This window comes from Mauremys reevesii, linkage group 11 (genome assembly GCF_016161935.1).
Source record: "Mauremys reevesii isolate NIE-2019 linkage group 11, ASM1616193v1, whole genome shotgun sequence".
Classification (NCBI taxonomy): Eukaryota; Metazoa; Chordata; order Testudines; family Geoemydidae; genus Mauremys; species Mauremys reevesii.
The window spans coordinates 75,858,942-75,876,720 of record NC_052633.1 but is presented as its reverse complement, the minus strand read 5'-3'; the positions used below and the strand labels follow the sequence as shown (position 1 = coordinate 75,876,720).

General features: G+C 60.4%; 2 protein-coding genes across 3 annotated transcripts in view; one reads left to right on the top strand and one right to left on the bottom strand.

The window, feature by feature from the left end:
* LOC120374728 (dnaJ homolog subfamily B member 2-like) overlaps positions 1 to 17,779 on the bottom strand; it is an 87,106-nt gene that overhangs the window by 49,782 nt on the left and 19,545 nt on the right. The window lies entirely within an intron of this gene.
* PTPRN (protein tyrosine phosphatase receptor type N) overlaps positions 1 to 17,779 on the top strand; it is a 55,267-nt gene that overhangs the window by 34,167 nt on the left and 3,321 nt on the right. Inside the window, exons 11-21 of the mRNA XM_039494214.1 lie at positions 209 to 534; positions 1,177 to 1,263; positions 1,625 to 1,704; positions 2,076 to 2,140; positions 12,273 to 12,485; positions 12,628 to 12,837; positions 13,726 to 13,873; positions 14,195 to 14,268; positions 14,498 to 14,575; positions 15,167 to 15,286; positions 15,413 to 15,579. Coding sequence (XP_039350148.1) covers positions 209 to 534; positions 1,177 to 1,263; positions 1,625 to 1,704; positions 2,076 to 2,140; positions 12,273 to 12,485; positions 12,628 to 12,837; positions 13,726 to 13,873; positions 14,195 to 14,268; positions 14,498 to 14,575; positions 15,167 to 15,286; positions 15,413 to 15,579 — 1,568 coding nt within the window. The remainder of the gene's footprint in view (positions 1 to 208; positions 535 to 1,176; positions 1,264 to 1,624; positions 1,705 to 2,075; positions 2,141 to 12,272; positions 12,486 to 12,627; positions 12,838 to 13,725; positions 13,874 to 14,194; positions 14,269 to 14,497; positions 14,576 to 15,166; positions 15,287 to 15,412; positions 15,580 to 17,779) is intronic.

Below are 17,779 nucleotides of genomic sequence, written 5' to 3'. Positions count from 1 at the left end.
TCCTGGCACCTGGCCCCAGCCGGAGCTGTGTCTCCTCTGAGAGCTCTTGCCAAGGTCACGAGGAGACTGATTCTGGCCAGGGGCCGGTCACAGGAGGTGTGAGGCCCCGTTCCCCCCCGAGGGGCTGGCTCATTTCCCCAGGTGGGGCAGACTCTGCCATGAGCCAGGCCCGGCTGCCCCGTGGGTAACGTCCCGCCCTCTGCCCCAGGTGATGGAAGGGGAAATGCAGCACGGAGAGGAGCCGGAGCCACCCCCCTCCACGGTGCCTCCCCCTGAGAATCCAGCCAGTGCCGCCTCCCGGACGGAGGGGCCAAGCCGGGAGGAGGCGGCTGGCCCGGCGCGGGGCAGTGCCAGGCCTACGTCGGCGTCCCAGGCTGCACCCAGGGACCCCGCCGCAGGGGACGTGCTCCATCTCCACAAGCCGGTCCCAGTGGAGAAGAAGAGCTACACGGAGCCCAGGGCCCATGGCGGGAAGGGGGAGCCGCCGGAGCCCCGGCCCGCCGAGGAGTACGGCTACATCGTCACCAACCAGCAGTGAGCTGCGGCTGGGGGCTGGGCTGCGGGTGGGGTGTGAAAGGGCCAGAGTAGGCGGCTTCCTGGCTAGTATGGCTGCTGTGCCTGTGGCCATGGTGGGGAGGGGGCCCCCAGCATTCCCCGCTCTGGCCCCCGCCCCGGTGGCTGGTCTGTGGCCGATTCTCTGGGGAGCCTGCAGGGGGGACCTCGTTCCTCAGGCGGGGATGGCTCCTGGTTCTGACAGGCGGGGTCCCGGCCATGGCCCCTTGTCCCGCCCTCCGGGGGGAGCTCTCAGGTGGGGTGCATATGGGGAGCTTGTCCCTCGTGCGGGGATGGCTCCTGGTTCTGACGGGTGGGAGCAGCCCAAGGGCCGTGTGACACGTGTGCGAGCAGCCCCTGCGCACGATGGCCACACGTGCAAATTGGGTAAATGCTCCTAACCCCCAGGTCACACGTCCACGCTCCAGACTCCTCCCCTCCCCCTGGGGATGGAGCAAGCACTCCCGCCTGCCTGGCGTGCCCACCTAACTCCCCCTCCTCCCAGCTCTCTGCATGGCGGGGGCCTGGCAGGGCTGGGACGGGGCCTATCGCTGGCTTGCTCCCCGAATCTCCCTGGGGCTCCCAGCCTGTCCCTGAGCTGCGCCCATCTCTGCTCCCCTCCAGGTCGCTGGACTTCACTGCCGGCGTCCGGCTGCTGGAGATCCTGGCCGAGCACCTGCACCTGTCCACGACCAGCTTCATCAACATCAGGTGGGGCCGCGGGGGGCTCACGGGCGGCCCCGAAGAGGGGGGCAGAGCAATGCATCCTGGGAGGGGGGTAGCATCGCTGGAGGGGGTGGGGTGATAGGGACGCTGTGGGGGATGGGCTGGCGTGGGGTGAGTGCAGTGGTGGGGGCGTAGGGCCAAGGGGTTGAGGTCTCACCCCAGTTCATCCACAGTCTCTGACCCCTCTTTGTGGCACGTCATCAGCTGCCCTGACCCCAATCTCCTCGGTTAGGCCAGGCCGGGGCACAGGGATCCGGGGTGGGGTCTGGGCGGGGGGCACGGCCCCCTTGGCTCCGGTCTGGCCCCTCCCTGTCTCGTAACGCCCAGGCCTCTCTGCTCCCTGCAGCGTCGTGGGCCCAGCTCTCACCTTCCAGATCCGGCAGAACCATCAGAACCTGTCGCTGGCAGATGTGACCAATCAGGCCGGTGAGTGGGGGCGGCTGGGGGCTCTGGATCCTGCGAGGGAGAGGCCCGGCAGCCGGCTGGGCCTGCACCACCTGGGTGAGGGGAGGCTGCATGGGGCACAAGCCAGGGCATGGAGTGGGGGGCTCAGGTGATTCATTGATCCCCGCTGCCCCCCCCTTCACACACATCCACGGCCCCTCCCAGCTCTGAGTGCCTGCTGTGATCTGCGCCCGGCGCTGTAGGGCAGGCAGTGGGGGGAGGGCCCGCATCCAGATAGGAGCTGGGAAGCAGGGTGATGCCCCCATGGTCCGGGGCAGGCCCTCAGCAGTTCACCCCCACTTGTAGTTGCTGGGGCCGTGTGCTCCCCTCCCTGACCTCTCCCCTCTCCGCAGCGATGGTGAAGTCGGAGCTGGAGGCTGAGCTGGGGCTGAAGATTGTGCAGACGGGTGTGGGGCAGGTAAGGCAGCGACTCTGCCGCAGACGCCCCGACGGGCTCCCCCCTCGTCCTGGGTCAGGCTCCCCACTGTGCCCCTGCAGCACCGCATGCGGCACTGAACAGCTGAGTGACTGGGGACGCAGCCATGTCCCAGTGCCAGCGTCCTGGGGGTTGGGATCTTGGGGGGCGGGGTGGTAAAGTTGTATCTTGGGGCTGGCCTGCAGGGTCAGGGGCTGGGGCCGTCTCCTGGGGCTGCCTGTGCTGGAACCTGGGCTCCTCTGCTGCAGGGTTGTTCGTGTAGCAGCAGGAGGTCAGACCCCATCCCTCTCCGTCTGTGGGGCTGGTTCAGCACTAGGGGCGGGGGGGGACTGGTGCCACCTGCTGCAAACTCCTAGTGGGTGGGCTGGTTAGGGTGACCAGATAGCAAGGGTGAAAAATCAGGATGGGGTGGGAGGTAATAGGCACCTATATAAGACACAGCCCCAAATATCAGGATTGACCCTTGTCACGGCGTCCCCGGGCGCTGCTCTGGGACTGCTCCCCACCAAGCCAGGCAGGACCCTGGGGAGCCTCCTCTCCCTCGGAGCAGCCTGTCTGCAGGGCAAGAAGCTCCCACGGCTTCACCTCCTGGGTCTCTCCTTGGAGCATTCAGCCTCCTCTGCCCCTCCGTGCGCTTCCCCCAGCGAGTCCGCCCAGGCGGGGTCCTGGGGGGGCCACAGGGTCCTGCCCCCCCACTGCGCAGTCAGACGTGACTCTCAGCCAGCCAGTAACACAGAGGTTTATTCGATGACAGGAACAGGGTCTAAAACAGAGCTTGTAGGTACTGCGAACCGGACCCCTCGGCCGGGTCCATTCAGGGGCCCAGCGAGACAGACACCCCCGTCTGTCCTCACTTCCCGTCCCCAGCCAGCCCCAAACTGAACCCCCCTCCAGCCCCTCCTCTCTGGCCTTTGTCTCTTTCCCGGGCCAGGAGGTCACCTGATCTCTCAGTTCTCCAACACCTTTAGCATCCCCTTGCGGGGGGAAGGGCCTGGCCATTAATTGCCAGGAGACAGAGTGTTGGCCAGAAACCGAGGCAACATTCCCACTTCGTCACAACCCTATAAAATCGGGACATCTGGTCACCCTAGAGCTGGTGCAGAGCCCAGGAAGGGTCTGGGGCTGTGGGATTTTCACCTCAATCCATGTGTCGGTGGGGTGGGGGGTTGGTCTCAGCAGAGCCTTGAGTGGGGCAGGACTCAGGGCAGAGTGTGCTGTCATTGGCACAGCCAGCCAGGCTCTGCCTCGCTGTGGGATTTCCTGGCCTTGGCTCCATTGCGACAGCATGGACTGCGGGGTACGCTTGCCTCTGCCCTATAAACTGAACTACACTCCAAAACCTCTTTCTGTAAACCACCCTTCCATTAAGTAGGAGACAATGCAGGCAGAAGCCCAGCAGCAGAGTGGGGGCTATCCAGTTTATTGCACTGACTGTCGCATGTATGATTACCTGCCCTGTGGGCGGGTGGCGTATGTGTGCAGTCGGTGCAAGGAGCATGTACGGCCTTTGGAGGCCAGGGTGGCAGAACTGGAGGAGCTAAGAGAGGCAGAGAGGTATGTTGATGAGGCTTTCCGGGACACTGTAGAATTGTCCCACCTCCGCTCAGACAGCCCCTGTGCTGTTGAGGAGGAAGAACGGCCCAGGGAAGCAGAGCAGTCAATGGGAGCAGAGGGAAACCTTCCCGTAGTTGGGACCCTCCTTCCAGATGGTGCTGGGGTTGCCTCTCGCACTGAGGTTGCCTCTCCGGGGGAGGGAACTCCAGTTTCTAGGAAAAGGCAGGTGTTAGTCATGGGAGATTCGATCATTAGAAACGTAGATGGCTGGGTCTATGATGACCGGGAGAACCGTATGGTGACTTGCCTGCCTGGTGCGAAGGTTGCGGATCTCTCGAGGCATCTAGAGAGATTTTATGTGTAGTGCTGGGGAGGAGCCGGTGATCGTGGTACATGTAGGTACCAATGATATAGGGAAGGGTAGGAGAGATGTCCTGGAAGCCAAATTTAGGCTGCTAGGGAAGAGACTGAAATCCAGGACCTCTATGGTGGCATTCTCAGAAATGCTCCCAGTTCCACGCGCAGGGCCGGGTAGGCAGGCAGAGCTTCAGAGTCTCAACGCGTGGATGAGACGATGGTGTAGAGAGGAGGGGTTCACGTTCATTAGGAACTGGGGAAACTTCTGGGATGGGAGGAGCCTATACAGGAGAGATGGGCTCCACCTAAACCAAAGTGGAACCAGACTGCTGGCACTAAACATTAAAAAGGTTGTAGAGCAGTTTTTAAACTAGGAGATGGGGGAAAGCCGACTGCTGCAGAGGAGTGTGTGGATCGGACACAGACTTCTCTTAGGGGAGAGTCTGATGATAGAGAATCTCCAGGTTATAGTCAGGAGCAGAGGAATGAGAAGTATAATGTAAGGGCTGGATCAGATGATAAACATTCACATAAAAAAGAGTCTGGCACATCAGAAAAAGGCAGGCTAATAAACAGGGACAAGTTTTAAAAGTGCTTGTACACAAATGCCAGAAGTCTAAATAATAAGCTGGGTGAACTAGAGTGCCTTGTGCTAAAGGAGGATATTGATATAATAGGCATCACAGAAACCTGGTGGACTGAGAGCAACCAATGGGACACAATCATTCTGGGGTACAAAATATATCGGAAGGACAGAACAGGTCGTGCAGGGGGAGGAGTGGCACTATATGTGAAAGAAAGTGTAGATTCAAATGAAGTAAAAATCTTAAGCGAATCCACATGTTCCATAGAATCTCTATGGATAGAAATTTCATGCTCTAGTAAAAATATAACATTAGGGATCTCTTATCGACCACCTGACCAGGACAGTAATAGTGAGGATGAAATGCTAAGGGAAATTAGAGAGGCTATCAAAATTAAGAACCCAATAATAGTGGGGGATTTCAATTATCCCCATATTGACTGGGAACATTTCACTTCAGGACGAAATGCAGAGATAAAATTTCTCGATACTTTAAATGACTGCTTCATGGAGCAGCTGGTAGGGGAACCCACAAGGGGAGAGGCAACTCTAGATTTAATCCTGAGTGGAGCGCAGGAGCTGGTCCAAGAGGTAACTATAGCAGGACCGCTTGGAAATAGTGACCATAATACAATAGCATTCAACATCCCTGTGCTGGGAAGAACACCTCAACTGCCCAACACTGTGGCCTTTAATTTCAAAAGGGGGAACTATACAAAAATGAGGGGGTTAGTTAGACAAAAGTTAAAAGGTACAGTGACTAAAGTGAAATCCCTGCAAGTTGCGTGGGCCCTTTTTAAAGACACCATAATAGAGGCCCAACTTCAATGTATACCCCAAATTAAGAAAAACAGTAAAAGAACTAAAAAAGAGCCACCGTGGCTTAACAACCATGTAAAAGAAGCAGTGAGAGATAAAAAGACTTCCTTTAAAAAGTGGAAATCAAATCCTAGTGAGGCAAATAGAAAGGAGCACAAACACTGCCAACTTAAGTGCAAGAGTGTAATAAGAAAAGCCAAAGAGGAGTTTGAAGAACGGCTAGCCAAAAACTCCAAAGGTAATAACAAAATGCTTTTTAAGTACATCAGAAGCAGGAAGCCTGCTAAACAACCAGTGGGGCCCCTTGACGATCGAAATACAAAAGGAGCGCTTAAAGACAATAAAGGCATTGCGGAGAAACTAAATGGATTCTTTGCTTCAGTCTTCATGGCTGAGGATGTTAGGGAGATTCCCAAACCTGAGCTGGCTTTTGTAGGTGACAAATCTGAGGAACTGTCACAGATTGAAGTGTCACTAGAGGAGGTTTTGGAATTAATTGATAAACTCAACATTAACAAGTCACCGGGACCAGATGGCATTCACCCAAGAGTTCTGAAAGAACTCAAATGTGAAGTTGCGGAACTATTAACTAAGGTTTGTAACCTGTCCTTTAAATCGGCATCGGTACCCAATGACTGGAAGTTAGCTTATGTAACACCAATATTTAAAAAGGGCTCTAGGGGTGATCCCGGCAATTACAGACCGGTAAGTCTAACGTCGGTACTGGGCAAATTAGTTGAAACAATAGTTAAGAATAAAATTGTCAGACACATAGAAAAACATAAACTGTTGTTGAGCAATAGTCAATATGGTTTCTGTAAAGGGAAATCGTGTCTTACTAATCTATTAGAGTTCTTTGAAGGGGTCAACAAACATGTGGACAAGGGTGATCCAGTGGACATAGTATACTTAGATTTCCAGAAAGCCTTTGACAAGGTCCCTCACCAAAGGCTGTTATGTAAATTAAGCTGTCATGGGATAAAAGGGAAGGTCCTTTCATGGATTGAGAACTGGTTAAAGGACAGGGAACAAAGGGTAGGAATTAATGGTAAATTCTCAGAATGGAGAGGGGTAACTAGTGGTGTTCCCCAAGGGTCAGTCCTAGGACCAATCCTATTCAATTTATTCATAAATGATCTGGAGAAAGGGGTAAACAGTGAGGTGGCAAAGTCTGCAGATGATACTAAACTGCTCAAGATAGTTAAGACCAAAGCAGATTGTGAAGAACTTCAAAAAAAATCTCACAAAACTAAGTGATTGGGCAACAAAATGGCAAATGAAATTTAATGTGGATAAATGTAAAGTAATGCACATTGAAAAAAATAACCCCAACTACACATACAATATGAGGGGGGCTAATTTAGCTACAACGAGTCAGGAAAAAGATCTTGGCGTCATCGTGGATAGTTCTCTGAAGATGTCCACGCAGTGTGCAGAGGCGGTCAAAAAAGCAAACAGGATGTTAGAAATCATTAAAAAGGGGATAGAGAATAAGACTGAGAATATCTTATTGCCCTTATATAAATCCATGGTACGCCCACATCTCGAATACTGTGTACAGATGTGGTCTCCTCACCTCAAAAAAGATATTCTAGCACTAGAAAAGGTTCAGAAAAGGGCAACTAAAATGATTAGGGGTTTGGAGAGGGTCCCATACGAGGAAAGATTAAAGAGGCTAGGACTCTTCAGCTTGGAAAAGAGAAGACTAAGGGGGGATATGATAGAGGTATATAAAATCATGAGTGATGTTGAGAAAGTGGATAAGGAAAAGTTATGTACTTATTCCCATAATACAAGAACTAGGGGTCACCAAATGAAATTAATAGGCAGCAGGTTTAAAACAAATAAAAGGAAGTTCTTCTTCACGCAGCGCACGGTCAACTTGTGGAACTCCTTACCTGAGGAGGTTGTGAAGGCTAGGACTATAACAATGTTTAAAAGGGGACTGGATAAATTCATGGTGGCTAATTCCATTAATGGCTATTAGCTAGGATGGGTAAGAATGGTGTCCCTAGCCTCTGTTCGTCAGAGGATGGAGATGGATGGCAGGAGAGAGATCACTTGATCATTGCCTGTTCACTCCCTCTGGGGCACCTGGCATTGGCCACTGTCGGTAGACAGGATACTGGGCTAGATGGACCTTTGGTCTGACCCGGTACGGCCGTTCTTATGGGAAACTCCCCTGGCTTGTGCGGGGAGGGATGGGCCGGGTGCATGTCCCAGCTGGGTCGGGGAGAAGCGGTTTCTGGGGGGATGCTGATATCAGTGCAGAGACGTCTCCTGCAGAGGAATGGCTGTCATCGCAGCTCCCCTCAGCACCGGGCACCGCGCGCACCGGGCTGAGGGTTCAAAGGAGGGGCATGGGGGATTTTCTGCCTGCCATGGGATGGTGGGGGTGGAGATGGGGCTGGATGAGTTCTCAGGCTCTGGTCCTGGGGCCAGAGATTTGGAGCAAGGGCCAGAATGTCCTGAAATGAGGTGGCGGGGGGGGGCTGCCCCAGCAAAGGGGGTGGCCTGGGCAGACTGGCACTTGGGGTGCCCATTGATGAGACGCACCTACCCTGTGCTTCACAGATCAGTTACATTCAAATGAAGCTTCCCTGCTGTGGCCAGCTGCCCCATGCTGCCAGGTGTCACTGAGGCAGAGCCCCTGCTCTGTTGGAGTTCCTGCCCCCTGGGGTTTGAGCCCCAGGGTCCATTCCTGCCCCATGGTGTGGTGCTGCTCTCCTGCCAGGCCTGATTCTACCTGTGGCTTTTGGACAGTCTGCTCGTCCCTGGGGCTGGGCGGACTTGCCCCGTTCCTGTATTGTCCAGCCCCGACTCCTCCTGTCTGGCCGGCTGTGCGGTCATGCCTGTCCCCCATTCCCAACCCCTGGTTCCTGGGCCCTGATTCTGTGGGTGGCATGAGCTTGCCCCTGGCCCAGCCTAGCTCTGCCCAGGTCACTGGGGCCAGGCAGGGCTGTGCAGGGATCTCAAGCAGTCTTTGATGTGGACGTTGATGTCTTGGCCTGGGGCATATTCTGGTGTGGGGTGGGGCGGTTTGCACCTTGGTTGGGGTTGTGCCCGGGGAGCCATGCTGTAGCAGTGGGTCGTGTTTGCGGTCGGGGTTAGTTTCTGACCCCCTCGTGCTCTCCGGAGGGGTTGGGGCAGCGTTTGCTGCACTGGCTGACGTGGTGCCCGGCGGGAACGCTCTGCTCTGGGGGCTGGGAGACTGGCCTGGCTCTGCTCTGTGGCAGGGGGGATGGCCCAGTCCAGGTGGGAGGGTCTGTATTGCTGCAGGGTGGGGTTTCGCCGTGGTCGGTGTGGTCAGTGGTTGGAGCCAGCCCTGCGTTTCACTCCTGTCCTGTGGCCCCGGGCTGGGTGCTGTGCCCCTAGGGCTCCTTCTGTATGGTGCCAGCCGCTTGCTAAGCTCCCCCCCCCCGGTCCCCACTGCCCTCGCTAGGTTTGTCGTCATGTGGCTCCAGCTGTTTCCGAAAGGCCCTGATTAGTGCCCTGCAGCCAGGGCTTGCTGGGCCGTTGTCGCAGGCGCCGGCGCTGCGGGAGTGCCGGTGTGGCAGGCGTTCCGTCGGAGTCGCCGGGGCGTTGCTGAGAGGCTCGGTGGGGCCAGCCCTGTCCAGCCAGAGGACGCCGGTGCTGCTCTTTATCTTTGTCTGGCAGTGGGGGCTGGGCCGGGGGCACGAGCCATGGGGACGTTTCATAGCTCCATAGAGTTTAAAGCCAGCATGGACCATGAGATCCTCTAGCCTCACCCCCAACCTAGTGCAGGCCAGAGGCTTTCACCCAGCCACGGGCTTGGCTAAAGCCTCGTCGGGGCTGGACGGGAAGCCCTCAGGGGCTGGAGAAGACACCGCTGCCGCGGGCGCTTGGTCCAGTGCTCTGCCCTGTTAATAGTTTGTACCTCATTTTCCATTGGAATTTGTTTGGCTTTAGCTTCCTGCCGCTGGCTGTTCTGCCCGGCTAACGAATCCGTTAGCACCTGCTGTTTCCTGCGCACTAATACACACTCTCTCGCTGAGAACCGAACCTGGCCAATTCCTGCCCCACAGGTGCCTTGAGAAACAAACCAGACCCACTGCCTGGGTGTGGAGATGCCCAGCGACAAACGGGGAGGGAAAGGGACCCAGGGAAAGGAGCTGCTGCCTTCACGGATTTTGAAGACACTCCTGGCTCGATCTGTTACTGCAGCACAGAATGGGTGGGGACCCGAGAGAGCCAACGGCTGGAAGCTGAAGCCAGACAACTTAGGCCCCGTTGTTAACAGTGCAGGTGACTGACTCACTCCCAGGGGCAGCGGTGGCTTCTCCAGCTCTCCGGCCTGGTGCCTTTACCCCAACGAGGCTATTGGGCCCAGTGTGATGGGGGGAATCCTCGGGCCAGAGCTGTACGGAGCTCAGACCAGCTGATCTCATGGTCCCCGCTGGGAACAGGATCCCGTCTAGCTCCCAGGGATGACACGCCGGTGGCTCACACCCTACCCTGCTCTCCCCTGGAGCTGGCCTGGCTGTGGCCTGGGGGCTGCGCAGACTCAGAGGGCTCCCAGGCTGTGCTGAGGACGGGGTGTGAGCCCCTCAGCTTGGGGGAGGTGGGACATCAGGAGCTCTAGCTCCCACACTCCTAGGGAAGCGGTGGTGGAACAGCCCCGCCAGGAGCCCTGCAGTGCGCCAGCCCCTCAGCGTCACGCTCACTGGGGTCATCTCCTGGGACCAACCCTCGGAGCCTTCAGCACCCCGGGTCACACCGTCAGCTCCCCTCAGCAAGTCCACTGGCTTGGACCCCTGAGGGAGCCTTGCCCACCCCAAGGCAGCAAAGCACCCCCACCTTCCTGACTGCAGTGACTCAGCCAGTGGGGTACACATGGGGTTTGTTGGATGTCTGGACACAGCGTAGAGAGTCCTTAGGTTAACACGCAGTTACAGCAGCGTCCAGCTGGATCAGCCTGAGCCCAGAACCCTCCGGCCCCTCTCTGGTCCCCGTGGAAGAGCGTCCTGCTTCCAGCGGCCCACGTGTAACAGCCCCCACGGCCCCTCCTTTGTTCTTGTCTCTGGGCAAGGGGTCACCTGGCCTCGTCTTTAGTCCTTTTGTTCTCAGGCTAGTCCCACCTGGCTGGCTTCCTGCAGAGGGTGGTGCCCTGCCCACCCCACCCCTAGTCATTAGTAGCTAGGTGCCAAATGGCCAGGCCATTGTCTGGGCCCAGACTCCAGACAGCTTTTTCCCCTACCTAGTTAACTGTGCAGCACACAGAGGAAACTGAGGCACACACAGTAGTCATATAAAATATTATGAAAAATTCCCACTCTGTCACGGGGGCTGTGGTGTGAGGAGACAGGGCCCTTCCCGCAGGGAGTGTCACCTTGGCACCGCACCAGCAGCCCGAGGGTCACCCCAACTCCCCAAATGGGGCAGGTCTCGGGGACTCCACTGCCCAGCACAGCCTGAGGGGCAGGGCACAGAGCAGGCGCTGCGGTGCCCCGGTGATGGTGCCTTGGGAAGGGGACCCTGCTCGTTGCCAAGGGCTGAGCAGCTCTGGGTGAATCCTCTTGCTGGATGCTCCGTTGCCCCGCCCGCAGAGAGCCTGGTCTCTGTCCTGGCACCTTACCACTGGGTGCAGCGTTGGGTGGGGCCGGTGATGGGGGCAATGCCAGGCTGCGGAGAGGACAAGCAGCCTCAACTGGGTGCCAGGGCCAGGGAGATGTCTTGGGGGCTGTGGTCTGGGGGGCATTAAAGGGGGTGTGTGTGCAGTGACTGAGGTGGGGCAGGAGCAGCAATGCACGAGGCCTTGGGGGCTGGGGGGAGGGTGTGATGCCACGAGCCTGAGGGGGGCTGGCGGGCGGTTGCCGGCACTGATGAGGCAGGGGAGCTGGATTTGGATTTCGCTGGGGGCTCGCAGAGGGCAGGCCAGCTGGGCCCAAATCCTGAGAGCAGATGCGGGGGCTGGTTTGGGGGTGGAGAATGGGACATGGGGCCTGTCCCCTTTAGGGGGCGCCAGCTCCCGGCCCCAGGGCGGGGACCGGCTGGCACAGGGGGGAGCGGAATGGGGCACGGGGCCTGTCCCCTTTAGGGGGCGCCGGCTCCTGGCCCTAGGGCGGGGACCGGCTGGCTCAGGGGGGCGGGGAATGGGACATGGGGCCTGTCCCCTTTAGGGGGCGCCGGCTCCCGGCCCCAGGGGGGGGTCTGACTGGCTCAGGGGGGCGGGGAATGGGACATGGGGCCTGTCCCCTTTAGGGGGCGCCGGCTCCCGGCCCCAGGGGGGGGTCTGGCTGGCTCAGGGGGGCGGGGAATGGGGGACAGCGCCTGTCCCCTCCGGGGGCACCGGCTCCCATCCGGCCCCAGGTCTGTAGTGACTCCAAGGTGTGACCATCACTAGCAGCGGTTTCGTCCCCCGCACGGGTGCCCCGGGCTGGGGGTGGGAGGGGAGAGGCCGTCCCTGCGTCGGGCTCCCTCCCCAGCGTTAGCCGCACTCTCCTTGGCTCCCGCACGCCCCAAAGGCCCCTGGCCGGGCGCTGCAGCTGGCATCGCGCCGTTGCCACGGTAACCCCGGCCTGCTCTCCGGTGCCCCGCTGAGCCGGCTCACTGTGCGCTCCTGCCCGTTCCCATGGTTACCTCACCAGGCCAGAGCAGAAGGGACAATGGGGGCTCCCCCTTCGTGGCTGGGGGGCTCAGGGCCTGCCCCGTGCTGGCTCTCAGCCCTGGCCCGCCCCCCGTGGGTGGGGGCCCCGGCTCAGGCATCGCTGGGGGATCAGCCCCATGCGCCCCACACCGGGCAGGGCTGCAGGGGCTGACTCGGCTGCCCCCTGCCCCCAGCGCAATGAGGCCGTCCCGTACCCGCACCCCTCGCACTTCGGCGACACCTTCCACTCCGTGCTGCTCACCTTCCTGGCCCTGGCCTGCGTGGCGGGCGTGGTCATCGCCGGCGCCATCGCCGTCTGCCTGCGCCAGCACGCCAAGCAGCGCGAGAAGGACCGGCTGGCGGCCCTGGGGCCCGAGGGCAGCGGGGACAGCACCTTCGAGTACCAGGTAGGGCCTTGGCCAGCGCCGGGGGGGGACGGGGGACACAGCGGGGCCTGAACTAGCCACGGCTCGGCTCGGAGGGGCGGGGGGATGCCGCGGGCTCGGTGCAGAGGGGCAGTGCTGGCAGCGCTGGTCTCGCCCCCCCCAGGAGCTGTGCCGGCAGCACATGGCCGCCAAGTCGCTCTTCGGCCGCGCAGAAGCCCCCCCGGCCCCGGCGGAGAATTCCCGGGTCAGCAGCGTCTCATCCCAGTTCAGCGACGCCCCCCAGGCCAGCCCCAGTTCCCACAGCAGCACCCCGTCCTGGTGCGAGGAGCCAGTGCAGTCCAACATGGACATCTCCACCGGCCACATGATCCTGGTGAGCCTCGGGGGTGTGTGTGTGGGGGGGTGTGTGTGCGCTGCCCCCTGCTGGCGGGAGTGAGCCCTGGGGTGTGTCCCCATCCCCCTGTGTGTGTGCGCTGCCCCCTGCTGGAGGGAGTGAGCCCTGGGGTGTGTCCCCATCCCCCTGTGTGTGTGTGTGTGCGCTGCCCCCTGCTGGAGGGAGTGAGCCCTGGGGTGTGTCCCCATCCCCCTGTGTGTGTGCGCGCTGCCCCCTGCTGGAGGGAGAGAGCCCTGGGGTGTGTCCCCATCCCCCTGTGTGTGTGTGTGCGCTGCCCCCTGCTGGCGGGAGTGAGCCCTGGGGTGCGTGTCCTCGTCCCTGTGTGTGTGTGCGCGCGCGCTGCCCCCCACTGGAGGGTGAGCCCACTCGAGGGTTAGGAGCCCTAACTGTGCTGGTTCTGATGGTGATTCCCTGTGTTTGGAGCAGAGGCTTCCTTCGGGGGCGGGCACACAGCTAGCCAGCCCCCAGCTGAGACAGACCCTGGGCAGAGACTTGCCCTCTCTGCCGGGACTGGTGCACCCCAGCCTGGACGTGCAGTGACTCCCCAAATGAGGGCGGGGGTGTGTGTTTCCTCAGCCCATGGGAACCCGGCATCGGCAGCCCTTAGTTAGCACAGAGCCGAGGTCTGCTCAGCCCAGCCGGTGCAGAGACGCCCTGTTCAGGCTGTCTCTGATCTCCTCCCTTCTCTCCCTGGGGAGAGCCACCCGCCATCCCTGCTGGAGACTGGGGGGGGCTCCTGCTTCCCTCCCCTCCCTGTGTGGCCTCTTCTCTGGGTCCGAGGGCTGCCCTCCCCGCGTCCCGTCGCTCGCTTGGCTGGGCACTGCCCTGCTGCTCCCCCCCGGCGCTGACCACGCGCTGTGCCCGCAGGCCTACATGGAAGACCACCTGAGGAACCGCGACCGGCTGGCCAAGGAGTGGCAGGCACTGTGCGCGTACCAGGCTGAGCCCAGCGTCTGCGCTGCCGCCCGCAGCGACGCCAACCTGAAGAAGAACCGCAACCCCGACTATGTGCCCTGTGAGTGCCCTGCCCCCCCGGCGCCCCCCCGGCGGGCTGGGGCCCAAAGAGCTGCCAGCCCAGCGAGTGTCACCCCAAGGACCCTTGGGGTGTGCTGGGGTCTGCCCATCGTTGGAGTGGGCCATACAGGCTGGGGGGGAATGGGGGTTGCCGACCGGCATTGCTTGGACAGAGAAAACCGGTTCTCTCCCCCGCCCCCCAAGAGCAGAGCCGTGGGCAGCTCTGAGGCCCAGTGGATCCTGGGGTGCGTGGGGCTGGCTGGGTGCTTTCCCCGGCCCCATCTTGCTCGCTCACGGCTCCCCTTGTACGGTGATTTCCCAGACGACCACGCGCGGATCAAGCTGAAGGCCGACAGCAACCCTTCCCGCAGCGACTTCATCAACGCCAGCCCTATCGTAAGTGAGAGCTCGCCTGGGCCCCCCCCGCCTGTGCTCTGCCCCCCAGCCCACCTGCCCCGGGCGACCGGGGGTGTTCCTCAGAGCAGGGTTCTGCCCGGGACGCTCGTGTACACCCCCCTGTACCGACACTCGTGTGTGCCCGCTCGCCCCGGGCCACTGCTGCGTCCATTTCCTGGGGGGCCCCCGCTGCACCCCCATTGTGCTGACGCGCTGTCTCCTGGCCCAGATTGAGCACGACCCGCGGATGCCGGCCTACATCGCCACGCAGGGGCCCCTCTCACACACCATCGCCGACTTCTGGCAGGTGAGTGCCGGCCGCGGGGAGGGAGGCCGGAGGGGGCTGGAGCCGGTACCTCCCCACCCCGCCTTTGAGGCATCAGCCGTGGCTGGGCACAAAGGTGCCCACAGCAGGGTGCTGTCCTGTGCACTGCCTGGCAGGGGGCTCCTCCTTGCTCAGCTCCGAATCCCTCCTGTCAGTGGGGAGACCGGAGGCTCCCTGGAGTGCTGGGTCACAGGGCCTCAGGCAGGTGTGTGGGCATCATCTGGGCCGGACCTTGCTGTGCCCGGGGTGCCCTGGCTTTCCTGAGCCGGGGGCAGGAAGCAGCAGGGAGGTGGCCAGTCCGGCTGCTGGGGCTGCTCCCCCAGTTCCCTTTCCAGGGACTCGTCTGGGGCCTGTTGGCCAGGCTGTGCCCAGCGGCCAGCGCTCCAGAGACCTGCCCCTGCCAGTCCAGCCTGGCTCAGCAGGTGCAGGCTGGGACCCCAGGCTTCAGCTGCTGAGCTCTGCCCGCCGCTGGGCTCCTTGCAGTCCCACCTGGCGCTCCCAGCAGAGTCCCTCTAACAAGCACCCGAGCCGGGGCCCAGCGCCCGCTGCTGACGGCGTGTGCCCTGCGTGCAGATGGTGTGGGAGAACGGCTGCACCGTCATCGTCATGCTGAGCCCGCTGGTGGAGGACAGCGTCAAGCAGTGCGATCGCTACTGGCCCGATGAAGGCTCCTCCCTCTACCACATCTACGAGGCAAGTGGCCGGGTGGGCGGGGGGCCCGGCCCGTGGGGCGCAGCGGGCAGAGCGCAGGCCCCCAGGGAAGTGGTGCCATTGGAGCTGGGGCTGGCTGGGCCGTGACTCCCTGGCTTCTCCGTGCAGGTGAACCTGGTCTCGGAGCACATCTGGTGCGAGGACTTCCTGGTGCGCAGCTTCTACCTGAAGAACGTGCAGTCGCAGGAGACCCGCACTCTGACCCAGTTCCACTTCCTGAGCTGGCCAGCAGAGGGCATCCCCACCACCACCCGCCCCCTCCTGGACTTCCGCAGGTACGGGGCAGCCTCCTGCCGGGGCGCCCGCCCGCCGCACAGCCTGGCTAGGAGCGGCCCGGGGCGGCAGCCTCAGGGCAGATGGGCTTCGGCAGCCGGCAGGGAAACCGGGCCCTGGGGGTGGCTCTGAGAGGGGCTGGGGCACACCCTGTCGGATGCCCAGTCAGCTGGGGGGCAGCCGGGGGCGTCGATGCCCACTCAGAGGGGGCTGCGCTTGTGGGTCTGGGAGGCGGGGGAGCGGGTGTGCCGGCTTGCAGCGCTGCAGCTGGGGCGGCTGTGAGACGGGGCGAGGGCCCCTGGCAATGGCCCTCGGGCGAGTCCCTGAATGGCCTGGGCCAGTGTGGGGGTGGCACGGGGACGCTGCCCTGCCCTGCCCTGCCGCTGGCGTGGGATGCGGCGGGGGGGGGGAGTTCTGAACCTTCTGGCAGAGAAAGGGCCCAGGAGACTAGGCTGGGGCCAGCTCAGCTGGGGCAGAGAGAGCTGCTCCTGGGGGAACAGGGGAGCAGGGGATGAGACCCTGGTTCCCCACTGCAGACGGGAGCCCAAGGCCCGGTGTGACCTGGGCCTGCGTGCACAGGGGCCTCCCAGCCTGCAGCGAAGGGGGGTGAGTCTCTCCTGGCTGGGGGAGGGGCAGACCCAGGGCTCAGTGAGGATTCTGGACTGGGGGGGGCAGTGGAGCACTCCCTCCTCTGGGATCCCGAGGGTGGGGGTCAGGCAGGCCCTGGGGCTGGGCAGAGGGGCCCTGCGGCCAGGGCTTTGGCTCAGCACTGTGGTGGGGCTGATTTCCAGCCCCCGGCTGCGGGGCTGGGCCCTGGGGTGTGTGGCGGGTGGATACCTCGGCCTGAGGCGTATCTGCCCCCGTAGAGACCAGGCCTGGTTCTCGTACCAGCCTCTTGCTGCCGTCTTGGTTAGCTCGGGGCAGGAGTGCGGGCCAGGGTCCCCCCCGCGCTCGCTGTGGGAGGAGAGTGGGCGGAAGCCACTGCACTCAGAGCTCGGGCAAGCAGGGCTTGTCACGGGCACTGCCCCGCCCTGGCGTCCCCGTGGCACTGACGGTGTTACCGGCTCCCGGCCGGGCTGGCTGGCTTTGGAGAGGCTGGGTGTGCAGCCAGCCCGTCTCTGGCTCGAACCGCGGTCAGGGCCGCTTCCTCCCCAGGCCGAGGGGTGTAGGTGTGGATCTGTGTGCGCCACATCACCGCGGGCTGGACTGGAGAGGAGCTGTGCCAGTGCTGCCCGTGGGAGCCAGCTGAGGTCACTCAATGAGGGTGAACTGCAAACAGACCGGGGCAGACAAACCCCAAACGCTGGTGCTTATTCTAATACTTCGATTTACCAACCAGCACAAAACAGCTTCTACAGCACCTCACTGGTCACTTAGAGTCCAAACCCCACAGTTCCCTTAAAGTGCCCAGCCTCAGGCCTCCGGCCAGACACACCTGTCAGATATGATGATGATTCCTGAGAATCTTACTTCATTATATAAAAGAAAAGGTTCTTCCAACCCCAAAGGATCAGCCACACACCCAGGTCCAATTATAACTTAGATCTTACCCCAAACACACACTACAGCCAGTTCTTATTAACTAAGCTAAAATTTATTAAAAAAGAAAAGCGAGAGAGAGTTGGTTAAAAGATCAATCTACAGACAGACTTGAATTCAATTCTTGAGGTTCAGACACAGCAGAGATGAGCTTGTAGTTGCCAAAAGTCCTTTTAGAAACAGTCCAGAGGTTACAGTCCAATGTCCATATTCAGGGTGGCTCCAGTCAGTGACTGGGGATCTCAATCCTTGGGGCTTAAGGTTTCCCCCTCTTGAAACCCAAAGCAGATCTGAGATGAAGCAGGATCGTGTCCCAGGTTCTTATACATTTCCAGCAGCCTTTAGCCTGAGAAAACAATCGGCTTAATTCTCCTTCTCCCAAACATCCTGGCAATTAGCACAGGGTAATTTATCCATTAACAGTTCAGATACAGGTCACCACAACCTGCAAAGAGACACAGAGACAATAATACTATTTCACTCAAGTATCATCATAAATGTTAATATTCCTTTTGTTTTGATCTTTGAATTAAAACTATAGCCATAGACAAGACTTGTTTGCTGACATCACATGACCTGAGCAAACATCTCCCCTTCTACCTCTAACAATGCAGACTTGCATTTCAAAGCTCTGTTCATTTACATACCTTCCTAACCCGTCCT